The sequence below is a fragment of the Mercenaria mercenaria genome, chromosome 11, assembly GCF_021730395.1.
Source record: "Mercenaria mercenaria strain notata chromosome 11, MADL_Memer_1, whole genome shotgun sequence".
Lineage (NCBI taxonomy): Eukaryota > Metazoa > Mollusca > Bivalvia > Venerida > Veneridae > Mercenaria > Mercenaria mercenaria.
In genome coordinates, this window is record NC_069371.1 from 2,235,336 (window position 1) to 2,259,044 (window position 23,709).

General features: G+C 36.3%; 1 protein-coding gene and 2 long non-coding RNA genes across 3 annotated transcripts; all 3 read left to right on the forward strand.

The window, feature by feature from the left end:
• The first annotated feature begins 81 nt into the window (after nt 1–81).
• LOC128546973 (uncharacterized) lies at nt 82–3,209 on the forward strand. Its single transcript, XR_008366238.1, has 3 exons — nt 82–150; nt 797–891; nt 2,309–3,209. It is a non-coding gene; the product is annotated as an uncharacterized LOC128546973 (long non-coding RNA).
• Nucleotides 3,210–4,010: 801 nt separating this feature from the next.
• Nucleotides 4,011–12,535, forward strand: LOC123531900 (uncharacterized). The gene is made up of 3 exons (XR_006682526.2): nt 4,011–10,297; nt 10,878–10,943; nt 11,407–12,535. It is a non-coding gene; the product is annotated as an uncharacterized LOC123531900 (long non-coding RNA).
• A 6,306-nt stretch (nt 12,536–18,841) lies between these two features.
• Nucleotides 18,842–23,255, forward strand: LOC123522846 (uncharacterized). Its single transcript, XM_053518360.1, has 2 exons — nt 18,842–18,917; nt 19,269–23,255. Exons 1-2 carry the CDS (start codon nt 18,842–18,844, stop codon nt 19,829–19,831), a joined length of 639 nt encoding a protein of 212 aa, XP_053374335.1. The 3' UTR covers nt 19,832–23,255.
• Nucleotides 23,256–23,709: the final 454 nt, after the last annotated feature.

The following is a 23,709-nucleotide window of genomic DNA, read 5'->3' on the forward strand; positions in this document are numbered from 1 at the left end:
TGTGAGCGATTCATTCTGTTGACTACTCCGACAGTAAATGACACATTCTGTACTGTGATACTGCATGTACTGGTATATTTTATAGGTACGAGCGCTTTCTCGTGTTGGTGGAAGTAGTGTAAATGAAAATGGCAGGAAAATCATGATGAAGTAAGTGTACATATTGAACATTTTGTGTTGGATCTGTGTTAAGAGTTTGCATTCTACAGTAATATTGCTGTTATTTTCCTTTTGAACAGAAAAGTTTAGGCAAATTTATTAAAAGCGCATCTTTCTATTTTTGCACAATTTTTTGTGAAATCGAGTTGCACTAGTCTGTAATAATTCTAAAGTGATCTCTTATTGACATATTCATTAAGCTTTCATTTTTTTACGCCATGTGCAGAATCTTCAGGGCACTAACCAATCCATTAGATTTCTTCTGAAATAAGACCTCCATCTTTTCAGCATGAACTTAAGTTCCAAAAGCTCTTATTTTTTATTTCACGGTTATGAACTTTTTTCCCATTTGACATTTTCTCTTCAAAGAATGGTAGTAAATATAAAAAATCACTTCAAAGGAACATGGTTTATAATCCATGTTAAGTGTATTATAATAGATATTGCCATATATTTGTATTTCTGAAAATTGCTGTATTTGTTAAGTTAATTTTGTGTTGACTTTTATTTGCTTGCTGACCGATCTTTGTATGGTACCTTTTCTGTAAGATGGCGGAATGGGCTAAAAATAGAGCCAAATGCAGTGGTTCAGACAGACTACCAAACTAGAGGTCACGTATTTTTCATACATTTTTAGACTGATGTCATACGAGGCCATGGCTGGATATAGTATTAAGGGGAGAAAGGGAAAAAAGGCCCTTGGAGAACTTCAGATTTTTCAAGTCATTCGAGGTAATTTTGATTATAAGCTTGATTATTGAAAAACAGAAATTGTCTAGATGTAGATAAGTGCCTTTTAGGACACATTGGTAGTCTAATAAATCCTCATTATTTCTCACTTCTTTAATAGAAAACATGAACATGCAGTCAGACTTAGTTTACTAAAATTCGATATTGCTAGCAAAGTATGTGGCCCATTGTGGGTATAATGACTCGCTTAGTAGAGCTGCAGTTTAAAATGGCCTGCGCGCTTAGTTCAGTAGGAACAGCATTGGTCCACAGATAGCAAGTTTGATCCCTGGGTGGGGCTTATGTTCTCCTTGACTACTTGATAAAAGACTCTGTGTCTGAAATCATTCGCTTTCCATTGACCTTGTATGTAGCATGTCTTCTTCATGCATAAGGGGATTTTAACGTAAATTGGCGCATATGTTAAACCCCATACGGCAATCTTCTTTTTAAAATTACTTCGACTTGTTGTTACTATAAATAGCTTATATTGTAAATTTCTTATTACTCGCCGTGGGGAAAAATTGAGACCTATTTTCTGTGGTACAATGTGCATGTTGCATCCAATTTTTTTGTGTATTTTGACCGATATCTGGTAAGGAGTTTTGTGTGGACTTTTAATTGCTTTTCGTACTTTTAGCATGTGTAAATGTTGAGTTCAGCTCAACCCGGGGCTAGAGGGCGTGGGCGGTAGCATGCATTTCCACTACCGTCCATGAACAGGCTCAATCAAACCGAGCCTGCAACATTTTCGTTTTTGTCGTGTTGAGCGACCTGTAAAGTTTCCACTTTTTTCTATTGTATATATATTTTTGCTCTAATATTCGAAGAATACGTAGAGCTATCCTACTCACCATGGCATCACACCTTTGTTTAGTTTTTCGTACCAGTCCACATTTTGACAAAGTCTTTTGAGATAAAGCTTTGAAACTTTCAACACTTGTTAATCATCATCATGGCCAAAAGCACATAACTCTTTTATTGCTAACGGACAGACGGACAGACAGACACCAGCGTCATAACATAATACGTCCCTTCGGGCGTATAATAAAGATGTTGGAAGAACGTTTGATAAAGACGTTCAGCAAACGTTAGAATAGGACGTTAGAAAAACATTGGGGAAAAACGTTGTGACAACGTTACAAAAAGACGTCGGGAAAACTTTCACAGGCAACATTGTGACAACCTTTCTGCAACGTTTGATTCCAACCTGCAACGTTGGGTGCCCACTGGGTATGTACATTTCAATAATCGGTCATATACTTATACATATTTTTTTTTCATTCTGAAACAAGGAGATCAAGGCTGTAACAAATTAATGAAATAAATATTCTTATTCGACATTAAAACTACAATTCGTGGGAGGGGGAGGGCATATGTCAGTTTATAATGACATTTCTTGTTTGTTACTATCTTTCAGAAAAGAGAGTGATGACAATTGTACTGATGAGCTGAGCAGTGGTGATCTCTAATTCCATTGGATTATCTCACCCAACAGTCGGAGGACCTTGTTTCCTTTTGAGGACTTACACTGTTCGACATACACATGTAAACTTGCAGCTAGTAATTTCTTATCCATGTGGAAAAGTGGTGAAATAGGGATGGCTTCTAAAGCATTCACTGCTCATTTCTGTTTGTTAATTTGGTTTATTTGGATCATCTACATAAAAACAATATGTATACAAATTCTTTAAAAAAGGTTGAAGATGAGCCTCAAAAGTTGAACTCAATGATATTCTAAATTCTAAAAAGATACGTGTCTCTGATTTCAGAATTGCTGTTTGATTCCGACAAAGATGAGATAGTTATGAATGGTGGTGAGATAGATGAGCTAGTCATGAATAATGGGAAGTCATTTGTTAAATTATCTCATTCCAAGATGCTGTTGTCTACAGTTGATGCAATTTGCTGAGACTTATCCAGCAGTTTTTAAAGTGTCTAATTTGTGGTTAATAATGAAACTCGCAGTATGCCTAAGATTTTATTTAAGATAATATTAACAGTAGTCTTATGCTAGAGTCATAAAGGTGTAACATCATTTTATAATTAAATTACATTTACAACATGACATACAGTGTGTATACAATATGTCATGGCTTGCGTAAAAAAGTGTGTAACGTTGTCATTAATTATGATTCTTTCCTGAAATTCTTTCAAATATGCGTACAGATTTTCACATGTTCAAAATAATGTCATTTTTACCGGTTAGGTCCACTCGCTTCTAATGCCATGGCCCTCTCATTGGCGTTGGTTTAAGTTTTAGGTTATGGTCACTGGCGCCAATCAGAAAGAAAATGTCTCTGTACATGTTATACCATACCCCTAGGTATTCTATAAGAACCATGGTCATAAAGGGGAAAATTTACTTACCCATTTCAATCGCGCATTTCATACTTAAAACACGCAGTTCGGTAAATGTGTACTATGGATATCAAACATGTGGTGATTTATCTTCCACTGTGTCCCGGTCACATTTCTTCAATACTTCTTATCTTAGAAAAACAACGCGTAGTTTATAGTTATTTCAACGTTACACAAAAAACTTGCTTGACCTTCCCTGGTGAAGCTCCGTTCTAGATTACAAAAACATTCTGATTGGCTGTTGTGAAAATGTAAGTCAATCGTCATTTTACTACACGTGTTCGCTAAAATGTGAAAATGCGGCATAACTGTGCAAAATGAATAAAATAAACAGAACAGATGCAGTCCAATGTACGATTTCAAATTAAGGATCATATACAAGATGAATTTCATTCATCATTTCCAGTTTTAGTGCAAAATTGTATTTTTTTTTTAATTCTGTTTTTGTTTGTTTACATTTCGCCAAACATGTGCACACTGCCGTGACCTCTAGACCGGATGTTCATTAGGGAAAGTCAAGCAAGTTTTTTCTGTAACGTTGACGAAAGCATAAAATATGTTGATAACCTCAGCAATATGGAATATTGAGACAAGGTGACTGGTGCACGATGGAAGATAAATTATCGCTTGTTAAATATACTAGGTACCCATTCACCGAATTCTGCGTTTAAGTTGAGAAATTTACGATTGAAACGGGTTAGTATATTTTCCCGTTCATGACCATGGTTCTTATAGAATACCTAGGGGTAAGGTATAACATGTACAGAGGCATTTTCTTTCTGTTCTGGTGCCAGTGGTTATGGCCAAGAATTTCAACACAATTTAGTAATTACCTTGTAACTTCAATTACTTGGCATGCTTATACCTTGGAACGACCCAGATACGACCCCATCTGTAGCTAAGGGCAGGTGACTCTATTAAGCATTTTTGCAGAATTATGTCCCTTTACTATCCTGCACTGAGAAAAGTGGACCGCACTGCTCCTTGGACAGTACTGGTCTTTTCATGTAATTGCCCATCTTTTTTACAGTTCATTAAAATGGAAAACATGCATGTGGATACTGAAATTATCCATGGTATAAAAATGTGGTTCTTCTAAATTATGTATATATATATTCAGAGAATTCACGGGCAAAAAGACTGGTGCTCAGATTTGAGAATCCAGCAATGAAGTAATATGCTTGCCATTCTTTATTTTCTATTTTACATAACCACAATTAATCTAGATCAAGAGGAGTTACCTGATGAAGTGCCTGTTACTTTACAAAACGAAGACGAGGACTACCAACCAGGACTAGATGATGGTACATACCATTTTATTTCGACATTCACATTGGCCAACATTTATTTGGGCAGTTTAAATTTGAACATGCAGTGCTCGATCGATATAAAATACACAGCAGGGATTCGCCTTGAGTCACATATAACATGAGAAAAACTATTCATCTGAAATACCCAGCAGAGATTTGGAAGTATATCCAGGAAGTCATTGGACAAAAAAGAAAGAGATGGTCACACGTAGAAATGGCTGATTTAACAACCTTATTTTAAGAAAACTTAGAGACACTGACAATGCCTAGTATGAAAGCATGCTTGAAGGCCATACAATCGAGCAAGAAGAAAAATGGACAGATATGCCAAAGGTCCTGGGAGACAATTAGAAACAAGAGGGCCATGAAGGCCCTGTAACGCTCACCTGACCAAGTTTCATTAAGATATGGTCATAAATGTGGCCTTTTAAGTGTTAACTAGCATTTCCTTTGATTTGACCAGGTGACCTAGTTTTTGACCCCAAATGACCCAGATTCCAACTTGACCTAAAAAGCATCAATATTAACATCCTGACTAAGTTTCATGAAGATACACTCATAAATGTGGCCTCTAAAATGTTAAAAAGCTTTTCCTTTGATTTGACCTAGTGACCTAGTTTTTGACCACACCTTATCCAGATTTTAACTTGACCTATAGATCATCAAGATCAACATTCTGACCAAGTTTCATGAAGATACGGTCATAAAAGTGGCCTTTACAGTGTTAACTAGCTTTTCCTTTGATCTGACCTGATGACCTAGTTTTTGATCCTACATGACCCTGATTCAATCTGGACCTTGAGACCATCAAGAATAACAATCATCCAGTGGGATAAAGAATGTATTATTCCGCAACTAACTAAGCTGTTGAGTTGGAGAAGTTGGAGAATAAACTATTTATAAAAATGGATTTAGAGGACAGTGCCACGGTTTTTAAGTCTATTTGTTTTGGGTTTAACGACGTTTACCAACAGTATTTCAGTTATGTAATGGCGGGCAGTTAACCTAACCAGTGTTCCTGGATTCTGTGCCAGTAAAAACCTGTTCTCCGCAAGTAACTGCCAACGTCCCCACATGAATCAGAGGTGGAGGACTAATGATTTCAGACACAATGTCGTTTATCAAATAGTCACGGAGAACACACACCCCGTCCTGGGATCGAACTTACGACCCCGCGATCCGTTGACCAACGCTCTTACCAACTGTGCTAAGCGGACGACGGTTTTTAAGAGCACAAATTGGGTGATTAGACAAAAACAAAAAATAAATGATAAATATAAATCGTATACCGATTCTAATGTGACTGAAAGTAAAAACATTTACAGTTCATTTTACATTTGATTATTGTCTAGTATGTAACAAGAAATTCTTGATCAGTAGCTCTGATACTATTAAGTATAACTTTTGTCGTTTTCAGAGCTCTATGGTGAAGGTTCATATCAGTAACCTGCACAACCCTCCTGTTTGCAAGCAGCTAAGGCCTTTAGACTACAACCACATTGCAAATCTCAATGTTGCAATCAGTGAGTCGTTTTGGCAAGAGCTCATCACCACGGTTGGTTAGTTGATAAACGCCCGGATAATTTAAAAGACTTTGTTATACCTGGAAAGATCTCTGTCCATGTAATCATTCAAGGCTAGCTATACAAGAATTGAAAGTCACAGACTTTGTATCTGTAGAGGTATTGGCCCAGTTAACAGATGCTCAAGCCCCATTGGTTGGACTAGAACACAACAAGATACACGGCAATGCTACGAAAATGACATTCAAGCATTGCGCTCTTTTATTCCGAAATGTTTTTGACTCGACAAAATTGAAACATGCAGATTTACCAACTAAAAAATATTGGAATTGAAGAGATCAGAAGCTGCTGGTATAACAGGAAATTGTTATGTTGTATTTAACAAGAAATTCTTGATCAGTAGCTCTGATACTATTAAGTATAACTTTTGTCGTTTTCAGAGTTCTAGGGTGAAGGTTCATATCAGTAACCTGCACAACCCTCCTGTTTGCAAGCAGCTAAGGCCTTTAGACTATAACCACATTGCGAATCTCAATGTTGCAATCAGTGAGTCGTTTTGGCAAGAGCTCATCACCACGGTTGGTTAATTGATAAACGCCCGGATAATTTAAAAGACTTTGTTATACCTGGAAAGATCTCTGTCCATGTAATCATTCAAGGCTAGCTATACAAGAATTGAAAGTGACAGACTTTGTATCTGTAGAGGTATTGGCCCAGTTAACAGATGCTCAAGCCCCATTGGTTGGACTAGAACACAACAAGATACACGGCAACGCTACGAAAATGACATTCAAGGATTGCGCTCTTTTATTCCGAAATGTTTTTGACTCGACAAAATTGAAACATGCAGATTTACCAACTAAAAAATATTGGAATTGAAGAGATCAGAAGCTGCTGGTATAACAGGAAATTGTTATGTTGTTTTAAATCATGTTCAGCCAAAATACTGTATTGTATTTGCCTATGATGTGACCTTTATATTTCAATTGTACGTTAAAGATTGGGATTCCAAGGTCGCAGTTGTCGAATGTGAAATATTTTTGTCCTACTAAACAAGGAAAAGTTCGAACTGTTCTACTCACTTTTTCATTGGCGTCGGCGTTGACGTCGGCTTGTCGTAATGCTTTGGTTAAAGTTTATGTGTACGTTCGTATCTCTGTAACTATTACAGATATTCAACTGAAACTTCGCACATTATCTTCGGAGTATGGCAAAGACCCATAACTCTGACTTGCATGATAGTAGAAATAGTCTCTTTTTTCAGATAAAAACAAGAGCTGTCGGATGACAGCGCGCTCGACTATTCGAAGAATTGATTGAAGAATGGGGTCAAAATATTACCACAGATTTTCAGACAAAAGAAAAAATAGATTAGACAAACAATATTCCTGTATTTGTTGATTTCAATAAGTCTTGCACTAAATGGCAATGCAAGACCATGATGGTATTGAAGTGTTCAAAGTTTCAAAGTCAAACAGTTTAAACAAAATATGGAACGGTATGAGAAACTTAACTTATTTCTATGTCAAAACAGATCTAAACTGAGTTAAAGTCCTTTGCCTAGTTATGAAGTCTTGCCTATATAATGTAAACTGTGATGGTAAACAAGTGGTCAAAGTTTCAAAGCCATATCACAAACTTGTTAGGCAAAATATGGACTTGTATGAAAAATTTAACTAATTTCCAAGTCTAAAAAGGGCAATAATTCAGCCAAAATAGTTGACACAGTTATGTACTCTTGCCTACAGATGGTAACCATGTTGATAAACAAGTGTATAAAGTTTCAAAGCCACACGTTAGATAGTTTTAAAAAAATGCTGACTTGTATAAAAAACTGAACAAATTTCAAAATCCAACAAGAGCTGTCACTTATGGTGACATATTGACCTGGTCACCTTGACCTTTGACCTGGTGACCCTAAGGTCAATAGGGGTCATGTACTCAATAAGTACTATCAGCATGTGAAGTTTGAAGGTCCTGGGTGCAGTGGTTCGCGAGTAAAGTGCCTTCATGCAAAACGTTAACGTTGTGACGAACGAACTAACGAACGAACAGACGGACAGTTGAAAACTAATATGTCCCCTTCGAGGGCATAAAAAGGGTCACAATTTAGCCAAATTTGTTGTCAGAGTTATGTACCAATTTCCAAGTCCAAAAAGGGCCATAATTCGCCAAAATAGACGACAGAGTTATGTGTTCTTGCCTACAGATATAGACTATTACACTGAACAAGTGATAAAAGTTTCAAAGCCATATGTCAAACACTTTACATAAAATGTGGACTGGTACGAAAAACTTAACAAAGATTTCCAAGTCAAAAGGGGCCGTAATTCAGCCAAAATCCTTGATGGAGTTATGTACTCTTGCCTATAATTGAAAATAGTGATGGTAAACAAGTGTTGAAAGTTTCAAAGCTTTATCTCAAAAGACTTTGTCAAAATGTGGACTGGTACGAAAAACTTAACCAAGGTGTAACACAGACGTCGACGCCGATGCTGTGGTTAAGTAGGACAGCTCTACTTATTCTTCGAGCTAAAAAGGTGAGACAAAAAGAGCTGTCACTAATGGTGACAAATGCCCCCGCAGCGCCTTGACCTTTGACCTGGTGACCCCAAAGTCAGTAGGGGTCGTGTACTCAATAAGTACTATCAACATGTGAAGTTTGAAGTTGCCTTCATGCAAAAAGTTAACGTTGTAACAAACGAACAAACGGACGGACTGTTGAAACCTAACACGCCTCCCTTCGGGGGAATAAAAAGAAATAAGTACTATCAGCCTGTGAAGTTTGTAGGTCCTGGGTGCAGTGGTTCGCGAGTAAAGTGCCTCCATGCAAAAAGTTAACATTGGCCCCGGTGACCTTGACCTGGTCGTGTACTCAATAAGTACTATCAGCATGTGAAGTTTGAAGGTCCTTGGTGCAGTGGTTCGCGAGTAAAGTGCCTTCATGCAAAAAGTTAACATTGGCCCTTGTAACCTTGACCTTTGGCGTGGTGACCCCAAAGTCAGTAGGGGTTGTGTACTCAATAAGTACTATCAGCAAGTGAAGTTTGAATGTCCTGGGTGCAGTGGTTCGCAAGTAAAGTGCCTTCATGTAAAAAGTTAACGTTGTGACGAAAGAACTAACGGACGGACAGTTGAAAACTAATATGCCTCCCTTCGGTGACATAAATTCGGGGGCATAAAAATTCGTCATTATACTGATTAAGATTAGGGGTGTGGGGGTTGTGTTTTAAAAAACACTATCATTGGGCGTTTTCGACTGGGGATTTGTGTTAACCACTTCGATAGCGTTGAGCAGTTTTTTTTTTGTTCGGCTGGGACACTTGATTCTTTGCGTTGAACACAACTTCTTCCAAAGGAGTACGCTGAAAAATCAGCGTTAACCTGATCACGAGACGGAGACATGGCGTAGTCTGTCAGAAAGGAAAGTGGAAAAGGGTAATTCTGTTCGTTAGGTTGCTTTGAACTTGTGAAGAAGCTTACAACAAGAATAATCTCTTTTGCTGCATAACCCAGTTGTAATAGATAACCCATTCTAGTGTCAATAAGCAGTATTTTCTACAGAAGATGAAAACCAATCTGGAAAAGCCGTTCCCAGCTGGATTCGTACCCTTATGAGTTGTAGTAAAAAACTGTATGTCTTGTCCGAATATTTGACAATTTCTTTTTATCACTTTAAGTCTTAATAAATTAAAAGGCAAACGTTGAATGACTAAGGATAACAATTACATTAGCATGTGTTGAATGCTCAAATACTTAAAATGCTGCGTTTATTCCGATGTCGACAGTATTAAACACTGTTAAACTTAAGCCCTTAACTTTATTTTCAGGTACTGGCAGACAGTTACGCTTCAATATGCAGATGGTTATAAACTTACTGTAACTCTTGACTTGCCTGCAATCCAGAGATTACAGAATGGTTGTAGGTAGAAAGAGTAGACTCAAAATTAGTTACTGTCAGTTCTGTTCAAGGTGTTTTGAGAACTGCTGTATAGGACTTAAAATTGCTTCAGAACTACTGAACTCGGACCCTTGCCTGTCTACCAAATTAAGGATTGGGTGGTTTAGGTAAAACAGTGCCACATAAACTTCTGTTTCTATTTATATTTTTTAAAATATATGACCTGCTATTTTGATAGAGTAATAAATGTGTTTTTTTTCCAGATAATCAGCTGATGGAAAAAATAAGAGCCTCAACTACTACTTCAATTCCAGGTAAGTACCTTTGTTATGAACATACAGATTTAAAATACAATGAAAATAATATGTTTCAGCTTCAGTTTAGGCTGTCATAACAATTCAAGATTATATCATTGTAAGCAAACAAATGTTCAGTAGCTGATACTTTTGGAAGTATTTGTCTGCTAGTTCTTGTTAATTTAAAGTTGAAGGGATGACACTCTGATGGAGTGGTTAATACACTGGATCAGCAGGATCCATGGGTGTTGCGTTTGAACGTTGACTAAGGCACATATTTGCATGAATTATGTTCTGTTATTTTCACCCCACTAGCACTTTAGACCAGGCTGTAAACATAGTTCCCATCTCCAATATGATGTAAGATGTTAGGGAAATGTAACACACTGTCACTCACTAAATGGGATTGATGTCTTTACAAAATTATAGATCAATAGTGGCCCTATTGACAGTGTAGTTATATATTTCCTAGTCTTTAATTTTGATTATGGAACAGCTTCATTGACCAGAAGTGTTTGGATGTATTTTATGCTTCTAAGGGATCACTTCTGACTGATTTACTTTGCTATTAGACTACTACTTTAACTTTTGCTTCCAGGTCACTCAGAATTGGCACCACGCACCTCTGCCATGGATGTAGCTGAAACTGATGAAAGCAGTACTGGTAAGTGAGCTATTTGAATAAACAAGTTGCTTTTACAGTCTGGCCAATGATGGAAAAAGAACACTGGTGATTTTAAATGATTTTATCTTTTCTGTCTCCTTCTGCATAACTCAGAAAACTTTAACCTTAGCCATAACATTTTTCATTCGTTAATGGATTTGGTTTGTATTCACACACAACAATCCCTATTAGTGAGTGAAACAGGGGCATTGTTTCTGGAAACTGTCCAAGGTATGAAATTTGTACAAGGATGGAATAGAGCTATTGGGCTAATGCATACAGACATTACATCCTAAATTGCTTCATGAAATGTAGCCAGACCATTAGCATAAAATGAAGACTCTCCGAGTGATCTATGACCAGTTGCAATTAGGCATAACACCACATCTAAATGTTTATGCAGATTATGGGACAATAGATCTAGAAAGAAAACAGACGTAAACTGCATTTCGTTTACTTTTAGGTCCTTCAGAGTAGTCTTTAGATTCGACTTACATACATTGGCAAAGAGAGGCGATACTGTTACTTATAAGTTTATACAGGGAAAATGAAGACCGTTTAGAATACCCAAAATTACGGAAAAAAGATGTATGGAAAGTTATAAGTGACAAAATGAAAAAAGTAGTTATGAATTCACACAGAATAAAGTGGAAAGTAAGTGGCGCAGTTTGCTACAATCCAATAAAGACGTGAGAGTTAATAACACAAGTACCGGAAAGAAGCACAAGACATTCCAATACTTTGAAGAAATTGAAGACATTGTTGCCAAGAGCCATGACATCTATCCAAAGGTCAAAGCAGGCTCTGATATTCATTCACCAAGCACAAAGACTTTTAAGAACTACTAAGTCTGTTGTTGACCCTTCACCTGAATCAGGCTCTGATATTAATTCACCAAGTTCGATTTCTCCAGACACTACTAAGTCTGTTGCTGATGGCCCATCTACACCTTAAACTACAAAAAAGAAAGCAAGGAATGAGAAAAAGCAACAGAAACAAGATACAGGTCAGCAAATACTTTCTAAAAGAGAGTGAAAGCAGGCGAAGACAAGAGAGTGAAGACAGAGAGAGAAAACGGGATGAAAGGGCAAAGGAAAGAAATGAAAATTTTAAGCAGATGCTGGATGTGCTTAGAAGATTACATTTAAACATACATCACCTTATGGTGATACAAGTTGTGTGCAAGTTTGGTAAAAATCAAATTATAAATAAAGCTGCTATTGAGCAGACAAGGTCAAAATAGCTAATTTTGGCCCTGCAGGGGCCATAACTCTGGAACCCATGATGGGGTATGGCCAGTTCAAGAAAGGAACCGAGATCTTAAGGAGATACAAGTTGTGTGCAAGTTTGGTTAAAATAAGATCATAAGTGAAATCACTATCGTGCAGACAAGAAATTTTTGACGGACGGACGGACGACGGACGAAGGGTGATCACAAAAGCTCACAATGTCACGACGTGACAGGTGAGCTAATAACAACCTAAAACAGGATATGTCTAAACACAGCAATGCACGTAAAGAACTCTACCTTATATATTCAAAATTTTGAACAAGATCAGTGCTAAAATTAAGAAACTGCAAGTGAAAAACCTTAAAAATAATTACAACACCAACCAGTACATGTACACTGACATTAAGAGTTACATGTACACTGACATTAAGAGTTACATGTACACTGACATTAAGAGTTACATGTATTACAGAGACCATTCATTTGCTGTTAACTCAGTGTAATTTACCATTTACCAAGTTGGAAAATGTCATGGAAAATGTGCCTCTAGTCCGATTTGACCTTGATACTGGGAATGTCGATGTTAGGAATCTAAATATTGTCAAGCTTGTTACTTCGATATGTTTTATTACGGTTTATATACTATTGAAAATGTTAAATACTTTTAGACATGTTGGGCGAGTGGTCTAGAGCGCAGTTACACATTTAATTTTTGTTTTGACGTGGAAGTTGTTGCTTCGAATCTTACTGTTCGCAATATTTTTATTGGTTCATTACAGTATATATTGTTTCTGGTTTTTCCATTGGTTGGCTGAAAGCCTACTGTTTGCAATATATATATATTTATTTATTAATACATATAGAGTCTAGAGTTTAGTTATTCGTTGACTATTGAACTAGTTTCGGCACTTCATTAGAAGTTACACGGTAAATTTTTCGTGACTAATATGCTGTGTTAAATATTTTATTTAGGCAACTAATCATGAGCTATATGAGCAGATAATGGCAGATGTTCATATATTTTATTATATACCTATAAATTCTGTAAAAATCGGCTTGTATTTCACAATTAAATATGAACAGGCAGAAAAAATCGTATGTCTTTAAATTTCGTATTAAATTTCGTATTGTACCTTCCGTGTTGAATGCCTCTGGACTACTTTCATTAATATGCATGAGCTAACACAGTTATGAATAGCGCACATAAAAAAACTTCATTTGGTTCCATTTTAATATCGATAAACATTGAACAAAACAAAAACAAACATTATAACAGTGGCTAGATTTGGGATTTTGTGTTCGGCTCTCGTATCGTGGATTTTGCAAGGTCGGATCACAATGGGCGCTTGCGCGCTCGTGAGATTTGATATGGCAAAAATCCATTCGAGCCGAATACAGCATCCCAGATCGAGCTACAGTTATAATAACCCTATTCATTGTATCTATATTTTGTATATGGAGAGAAGATTTATGCAAGAGTCATGTTTGTGTTTTAAATTAAATACATAATGGCACTGACCTTATGTAAATTATGTAAGAAGGAATCAGATATCCAAGGACAGATGACTTTGTTTAAATAACTACGAAACGCGTTGTGAAATACATTTAACAGGTACCTTTTTTTTGGCACATACTTATGCACTTATTGTTAATTTCTATGTTTAAACAAACAAAATGTTCTTAAAAGTGTTTTAATTCCTTGTGTTCTATATTTTTTAAAATTCCCTTATGATGTTGAATTTAAGGCCCCTCTGTCGAATTAGTGAACCCAACGTTGACGTAAGTCAGTCACGTATTGCATTATGAAATTGAACTTGTATAACAGCTAAACTAGATGAAATGCGCTGGAAATGATTATTTTCTCTAATGCCATGTCGGAGTGAGGACACATAGAGATTGTAATAATTATTACAAAGATTTTGTCTTAATCTGTCGAAATACGGGTCCTTTGCTTTACTGGAATCACTTTGTCCTGTCTGTCTGTCTGTGAGTGTGTCAGCATTACTCTTGAAAAAATATTTTCGGAATTATTGCCCTTTGAAACTTAGAAATGTTGTCCCATCCCATCCCACTATTGTTCTAAAATGGCCATAACTCAAAACCTGTGATAGATATCTGCTCCAAACTTACAGGACCTGCTTATCATGGTAAGATACATGTGTGTGACATGTCCCATTACTCTTGAAAGAATATTTTCTGAATTACTGCCCTTTGAAACTTAAAAATCTTTGTTGATGGACATAACTCAAAAACCATAAAAGATATTAGCCTCAAACTTTCAAGACTTGATAATCATGGTAAGATACATGTATGTGACAAGTCCCATAACTTTTGAAAGCATATTATCAGAATTATTGCCTTTTGAAACTTAGAAATTTTGTCCCATCCCATCCCACTTTTGTTCTAAAATGACCATAACTCAAAAACTGTAATAGATATCAGGTCCAAACTTACAGGACTTACTTATCATGGTAAGATACATGTGTGTGACATGTCCCTTTACTCTTGGAAGAACATTTTCTGAATAATTGCCCTTGAAACTTAGAAATTCTGGTTAAAGTTTCCATTTAATGGTACAGTGTCTCGTATTTTCTTAATGCAGTGTTGAATATTCCGTTGAATTCCCATTAATTGCCAATTTATGTCCTCAAAACACATTTCAAACTGCAAAATATTCTGTGCCAAAGCGGCGTGTGAGGGTAATCGTTACTCATATGACAGAGCTCTAGTTTGGGGCTGTTGAGACCGGATGATGCCGAACACAAATTCATATACTACTTTAAAAGTTGTGCCAGAATCAGTGAACAGTTCAGTCATTGTGTTTATAATTCATTTTAAATTTGTTTACTAGGTTCAATACCAAGTAATTCAAAAGTGACAACCAGTAATCCTGCATGCAACACAGGGCAGCATTTTCCCCTATCGCAAACCCAGTTTGAGGCAAGAAAGTTTAGTCTGGAAAGTGTATTGGACAGATTGCCAGAGCTTCACGAGTCACTTAAAAACAGCAACAGATTGCAGGCAGATGCCAGAAGGCAATTTGTCAAAGAGGTTGTCAGCCAAGTAAGGATTTCAGTTAACTGTTCAAACAAGAGCTGTCTCCATAGGATGACACATGCCCCCGATCGCACTTTGAATGAATAGTTATGGCCGATGTTAGAGTTTAGGACCTTTGACTTACGGACCTGGGTATTGCGCGCGACACGTCGTCTTACTGTGCCACACATTCATGCGTAGTTATTTTAAAATCCATGCAAGAATGACAAAGATATGGACCGGACACGCCCATCAATGCACTATCATGAAATATGACCTTTAACGTCTAAGTGTGACCTTGACCTTTGAGCTACAGACCTGGGTCTTGCGCGCGACACGTCGTCTTACTGTGGTACACATTCATGCCCAATAATTTTAAAATCCATGCATGAATGACAAAGATATGGACCGGACACGCCCATCAATGCACTATCATGAAATATGACCTTTAACGTCTAAGAGTGACATTGACCTTTGAGCTACAGACCTGGGTCTTGCGCCCGACACGTCGTCTTACTGTGCCACACATTTATGCGTAGTTACTTGAAAATCCATCCATGGATGACAAAGATATGGGGTCCTTTCCATTCATGCGCCCAGAGTGCTCGTAGTACTCCGTTCAGCATTGGAACGACAGAAGAGTGCGCCCCGAGCGCAATCCAACCGCGCCGAAAAAATAGGTGGTGCAGAGAGAGTAGTTGTTGTAGTAATGGCGGCTTGAGGCGGTAAGCGAAATTGTGGGAATAATGTTTCTGAATTTGGAACAATTTAAACTAGTTTAAGCGATTCATTTATTATGAACTCGGTTTCTTCACCACTTCTATTAAACTATTGTCATGTTTTGTATGTATTTGATGTCAGCAATTATGAGTTTACAAGCAAAACCTGTATGACGACAACATTCGTGCACATAATACTTCGTACTAAGTACAACTCGCAACATATTTATATTTTTCAAGTTTTCAAAGTCAATTATTTGTTTTGAAACCTTTATAAAACACCAGTTTCCCCAATCTTTTGCAGGTTATTAAACATGTGGAAATCAGTTACTGTTGTGTTTTCAAGTAAAGTGGAAACCAATCTTTAATTTTAAAGACTGGTCTATTTGTAGAATTGCAAATAATCTGTAAATTTACAGATAATCTATAAATTAACCACTTTCTTATACCTGCTAATTGTTTTGCCAGTTGTGGTGTCTACATGTTAAATTAGATTTACTTGACTTTAACTAGTACATGTATGTACACCAAAATGAAATAACGTACGAGTCGTGCAGATTGTGGAAAATACTGGAGATGGCTGTTATTGAGGCGGCAATTAAAGGCCAATCAAAACGGGCTTGCGATCGTCTTGCAACCTCCTTTATTTCATATCTTTGTTCAGATTTGAATCATTTCTTATTGCATTTTATGTATCTAGACACCATGTGTCAGTGCCGTGTACATGACTAGTCCTGTGCACATTAACCAATCAATTTGCAGGGATTTTCTTTGCTCTTAATTAAATTTTATGTGTCTGACTTATCAGATAAGGCATGAACTGTAGATATATTTGGTTACGCCATATTTTTTTTAAAATTTTGCAGAGATGTCAGTATCTGAAAAAGCAATGTGGACTTGCATTGTATGCCACAAGTGCTCTGCAGACAGCTTAGATAGCCTGAAAGCACAAGAACAATCTGGTAAAACGAAATTGTTTGTGGGTGTTGATTACAGGTAAATGAAAGAAAATACTGATAAATATTTTGCATCAGAAGTAAATATAGAATATATGTACTTTAACAGTTACAAGTGGTGGTGACAAAAGATTTGCAACTATTTTCAAGGGGCCAAGTAATTGGTATCCTACTCCAAATATCTGGTCCTTAATTGTAATAGATTTATCTTGAGAGGGGACTAAACCTTGATACAATAGATAAATATAGTTCACTTGGTTGTTGTGTTACCAAGGTCTCTGCCTGTGTTTGTATTTTCAGAAGAGATATCAAGGGTCTCCCTGCACTATCAAAACCTAGAAAGTAGGTGTATAAATGAATGATTGTAGTTTTTATTGTTTTTGCAAGACAGAAGCTCAATTTGCTTTTTCATTATTTTCAGAGTCACTTAAGATATTGAGTTGACCCATCTATTTGTACTGATTTTCTGTAGTTTAAGACATCAGTAACGCATCTGATTTAGGTACCATATTAATGTTAAGAAATGTTTATTTTCCATTTGACTGTAGATAATCCTGAGGTGTGACAACTGTCAACTAGTGTTTCACGCAGATTGTGTACGGTACGAATTAGAGCTTTTGCTAACTGGTGAGGAAGTTGTCGTTTACTGTGATTATTATGCTGAACACCAGTCATGACTGAGAGGTAAGAAAACTATAAATTGAATATATAAATAATTCAGCAGTAAGCAGACTATTAGAAGTATTAATCAGACTTGAAATACCCCTCAAAAGTGTTTGATTTGTTGTGAGACTTACTTATGCGATTGTTGAACTTTATGGATTGTAAACTGACTGGCAATGAGACATGTAGTGTTACATTACTTGCAAACAAGCTCCTTTCAGTATACACTGCACACAAACACATGACTGCTCAAAATACCAAGAATTGTATAATTTTCATCATATAACACCTAAGCAATGAAGTACTCATTTTAAACGCATGTTTAAAGAATGTCATTACCTTTTTGTAAATTTGCTTTTAAGGCGCTTGGTAAAAATAACAGACAAGAATGGGAACAGCTGTATGAAATATGTAAGCAGTGAAATGTTTCAACAGCTAAAAGCAGGTGTGTGTCTTTTATCTCTTGAAGTGTACCTTGTTTGATCAGTTAGTATACAGGGCATTAACACACATAGAAAGTAGCATACAGTCCTCTGTATCTGAAATCTGTAGCAAATGTGGTTTTCTAAAGTGCTATTTAGAGAGGCTATAAATAGGTAGAAGTAGAATGCCCATCTTAATGTCATAAGTTTGAAACCCATTGGGAACTTTGAATGACCTTCACATTCTCATCTAGTTGCGAGTACAAGTTCTGCCATCGAGTTTCAATGATTTTTTCACAACCAATTCAGAATTTAAAGTTTAGTCTTGAAATACAAAATATATTTGGTACTGTTTTGGGTAGTTTATTTATCACCAATCTAGCCCCTCACTCACTGCCAATGTCCCTATGTTTATATCCCAGTAGTTTATTATTTATTTAACTTGTTATATATTCCAGATAAAGAACTCTTGCAAAAGTTCCTTCAGATACCAGGAACCGAAACTGGACCACAAATTGAAGCAAGTGGGGCTGAATGTAGTACATCTTCACAAAGGTCAGAGACCCCAACAGATCAGTATGAGCATGATGAGAGTGAATCTGAATCTACATGTAGCAGCCCGGGTAGGTTTATAATGTAATATTTGTACATCACTGGCAGTATTGCAAGGTTAAATAGGTATGTAGGAATCACTTAAAGGTAAAGTAAGCTGAATTAAGTGTTGAATATAATCAAGACATGATTGAGTTACAAAACTCTTGTGTGAACAAGATATCCAGTATAAGATACTTACCTGGGCATATTTTACCTGTTGGTATCACCCTTTTGTCCAAAGCAAGGGAGCTAAAATATCAATTTTCAGGTCTTCAGTATGAGGCGCCAGGGATCAAACCTAACTCCCAGCCTCGATGTGGACACTGTATCATCTGGTCTTACGGCACAAAATTGTATTTGATGACCGAATAATGTTGGTGTCTATACTTTCGTATAAAAGTTTCCCACTTTGGGTAAAGTTTTGGGCCAGACACAATTTTCCAAACATACAATCATACAAACAAAACACAGAGTTTGCAAATTAGTCGAAACAGAAGTAAATATTCAACTCGACTCAAACCGGTGACTTTTAAATCAGGGGTCTGCTGGTCTACCCTGAAACAATGCACATTACACACTAACAACGTAGTTTACACAAGTTGATAAGATGATCATTTACAAACTTCAAGTCTTTCTATTATAGTATTATTTAAAAGTTTTCATTAAAATACTGTTTGACATAACTTTAGACTGTTTTTTTATAGGGGAAACAAGTGCTCAACTCTGGAAAAAAGAGCCAACATTGTTACTGATCTCTGAATACAAGGAGTACCAAGACTGCATTGATAAGGGCAAAATAAAGAAAAAGGTTGTTTGGACTGAAATAGCAAAGCACCTTAGTGAAGAAGGTTATAACTTCACACCAGACCAAGTTTGTTCCAGATGGAAGACACTTATGAGATCCTACAAAGCTGTTAAAGACAGCAACAAAAGAAGTGGTTCTGGTCACAAGACCTATGTATATGAGTCTCATTTGGATGATGTCTTTTGTGACAATCCCGTTATACAGCCAGTCGAAGTAATGAGCAGCACTCATAGTAACACTTCAGATGAGCAGTCAGCCAGCTGCAGTTCAGAGGAGCATCCTGTTGACGGGCCAAAGAAAAAGCGTGCACGTTTGTCGTCTGCATCACAGGTAGTAGGCATCATGAAAGATTACATGGAAATGCAGGAAAGAAGACAGAGGGAAGAAGATGATAGGAGGGAAAGAATGCATCAAGAAAGAATGGATATTTTAAAAGCATTCATTGATGCACAGAAGAAATGATGAAATTGTAGTGTTTACTGATTAACAAACATTACAGGATTTTGATGCCCCACAGAAGTTGAGCATATTGTGGTTCCTTTTTCCATCATGTCTGTTGTCCAGAGCATATCTCCAATTAAAAATATTTCACTGAAACTTAAAATGTAGATAGACAAAGTACAGAATACATGAATCATTACTTATATTTTCAAGTTACCTCCCATTTTAGCTTGCTTATTTTTCAAAGAAAAATGCAAGTTATTGTCTTAGCCTTGGTGCCGTGTGCATCATGCAAAATCTTTAATGTTGGTCATTACTTGTATATCCCTTTATGGTACTTTGTTCATGTTCACACACATTGGCCTTGTGACAAGACCTTCACACTGCACATTTTTGACCTTGACCTTCATGCAACCTTGACCTTGTACCCTGAATACTGAGAAAAATAGCTGAGCCCAGTATCCGCTTTTGGTGCTCTTGTTGTACTTACGTTTGGCTTGTCTTGAGTGTAGCTTCTAAGTACTGAAGGTATTTTATTTAACTGGGAAGAAATGTAAATATCAAGGCAAGAAAGTGCAGATTGCAAGAACCATTACTATTTCTAGAAAAGTTTTTAAAGATTTTCATGATAACTTAACTACTGTTTATGGCAATTTAATAAATACCGGTAATACACTGCAATTGAGGAGCAATGGAGAACACAAGAATGGTAATCCTTTAAGTTATTTTAGAACTGATTTTCACCTGGCACTTTTCTATAAGTAGCCATATTACGCAATGCATATGATCACTTGACAAAGCCCTGTCGGCTAGTATTTGTTAGTTCTGGCTAAGAACTTGTTTTTGTCTTTTTTTTTATTTAATTTTTTGTTCACCTAAATCCCAGAGTTGAGATGAGCTATTGTGAATTTAGTAAAATAAGCCAGCTTGGTAATGGGCAAGATCAGAGTTATAACACCGGAGTCATAACCTCTTTTATTAGCAAAAATGGCATATTTCAATTTGTTAATCAACAAAGGTTCCATTTTCTGGTTTCTGTTGGCCTAATTTCTGCTTTTATGTTACAACATAATAATAAAGCTTTGTTTCAATAACTGGAACATAGTGACTCAGGTGAAAAATAATGTGTTAATATTGCCCTCTTATTTCAGAATTTAACTTTTCGGAGATGTTAAGGTTCATTTGATGCTCACTGGTTCACTAGTAATAGGGAGGCACATTTTGCAAAGCATTTTAATTTTGTTGTGTTCTCTAAAGGTGAATATTGGTAGATAATGTAGATTTTATTTCAGTTAAACTTTTAAATATTTGCTTTTTGTATTTTTCTAGTTCATTGATATTTCAATGCTTCTGAAGTCTCCTTTGACAGTTCTGTTATTTCTTTTTTTATGGAATCAGTTTTTAAGTTTGTTCTTGTATAACTGTAAGGGAAAATTCTATGTGTGATGGCACGATATTACATGTCCATTTACCTTTTATTTTAATGGATCATTAATCAATCTTGGGAGAAGTGTGCTTTATCTAATAGCAATCTGTAGAATTTATTATAATTGTTTTAATAGTGATTTTGTGATGACCTTAATGGAAAGGAATTCCAGATTATACAAGTAAATAATTGTTTGAAACTGCATACATTAAAAATTAATCTTTTTGTGCCTCCACAAAAATGATTGTGGGAAGAATCATTTTTCCTTCAATCCAATCAAATTGGCCTCGCATGTGTCCCAAGCAGTACTTAGGGTACAGTAATAAAACTTAGTAGAAATGTTTATCACTGTGTAAAGTTGCGCACCTCTGGTTTTGCTTGATTATTTAGCAGGGTTATGGCTCTTGGCTTAGTCAAGAATATGCATAAAGGACATAAAAGTTTGTATTGCTCAAACATCAGAAAGTATTTCAATTAGTCCTGAAAATTTAAGAGTTTTATTCAATACGTGAAGTTGTACATCTGCGGTTTGAGGTCAGGGTCATCATTACTGAAATAGACTGAAATTGTGATAGAACATTTTCAGAAAATGGCGTTCACTGGTACAGTTTGAATTGTTATATAATATTAAAATAAATTCAGTGCATGTCGAATATACACAGTCATCCATAAGTGATTATATTCTCAATACATAACTCTCAGTCATATTTTATAATGAAAGGTAAAGCAAAGGTTCAATAATCAGTCTCAGTTTGTCAACAAGTAAAATAAAGCCATTCAGTGACAACGAGTGGGGGCACATATGTTTTACGGACATACATCTAGTTCTTTCTTTGTTTTAGTTTTAACCTGAACCAAGGTGTTTCACAACTTCTACACTCATGTTCTACTACATGTTCACAGAACTTGATCAGTTTGCACATAATCTTTTTTTTTTAGAAACTGAATTACCAGTTGCATAGTTGTATTTTAGAAATGTTCACCTCTTCCTTACTTTTTAGTTGGCAATTATACTTCTTTCACTTCAGTTTTGAGCTCACCTGACCACGAAGTGGTCAAAGGTGAGCTATTAGGATTACTCTATATCCGACATCCGTCCGTCATCAACATTTGTTCATTAACACTCTAGCGGTCACAGTTTTGACCCGATCGTCATCAAACTTTGCCAGAATGTTCATCATTATGACCTATAAATGAAGTTCTAATCAGGGGTCATGTTAGATCAAAAACTAGGTCATTAGGTCATATCATAGAAAAGCCTTTACAAACACGCTAAGAGGTCACCGATTTTACCTCAATCTGGTCACTGTTCATCTCTATGATATTTTGTTCAATATGAAATGTTGGTCATAATGGGTCAATATCTAGATCTCTTGGCCAAATTCTAGAAAATCCTTGTGAAGACTCTTTCTAATGGATCAGCTATTGTCAGGTGAGCGATTTAGAACCATCTTGGTCCTCTTGTTTTAATATTCTACACAGAAAGCTGGAAATTGGAACAATGTTGTCATACCATTTTCTTAGATTTCTTGACAATATTTCGAAGCAAAGATGTATTTTATAATATCAAACTTGTGATCTGATATATATATAATCAAGTCAAAATTTTGGTTGTCATGGATTCGAGCCCTGCTACGACCATGTTCTTCTGTCTGTTGGACAGTCGATTGTTTCTGGTGGAGGTCGATGTTTAGTACTGGTTTCCACCCAGGAACGATGGTTAGGTAAGCAGCAGCCTGTATATAACGGAAAAATTGTTCAAAAAGGGCATTAAACCAAAAACAATCTCAGTCTCAATTTGGCTATCAAATTCCTCACGAAAGATATCAGATTTTACAAGAAAAGAAATAAAACTTGTTAAACTACAATGAATTAGCATGTCATTGATAATTGCAAAATGTATTTGCATCTTTAGTGTATTAAGTGTTAGATACTGTTTTGTTAAGGGTGCTGTTCAGGTGCAGCTTCTTATTCTGTTACTGTTTTTGTTACATTCTTGAATTAAAATTTTAAATCTGACTGGATTTATGATTGTGTTTCCAACCTTCGTTAGCCATTAGGTAAAGTAAAATTATAAGATGAATTCCACAAAGCTAAGTCAAATGACCATTATAATTTAAGACCAGTTGTATATCCAAATTAAGTAGTTCCTAATGAGGCTGAACTGAAGAATTAAGAGGTGTAAAGGGTTGTAAATACAACAATGAATCAGTTTGTTGGTTTGATCGGAAATCAACATCATTAGCTCGACTATTCGAAGAATATTGGAGCTATCCTACTCACCCCGGCGTGAGCGTGTGCGTCACACATGAACGTTAAAGTTTGCGTACCACCTCAAATATTTTCAATGTCCATTGAGATATTGCTTTGAAACTTTGCACACTTGTTAACCATCATGACCCCAACCAGCAGACAAGAGGAGGTAACTCTACCAAGTACTTTGGCAGAATGATGCCCCTTTTTCGACTTAGAA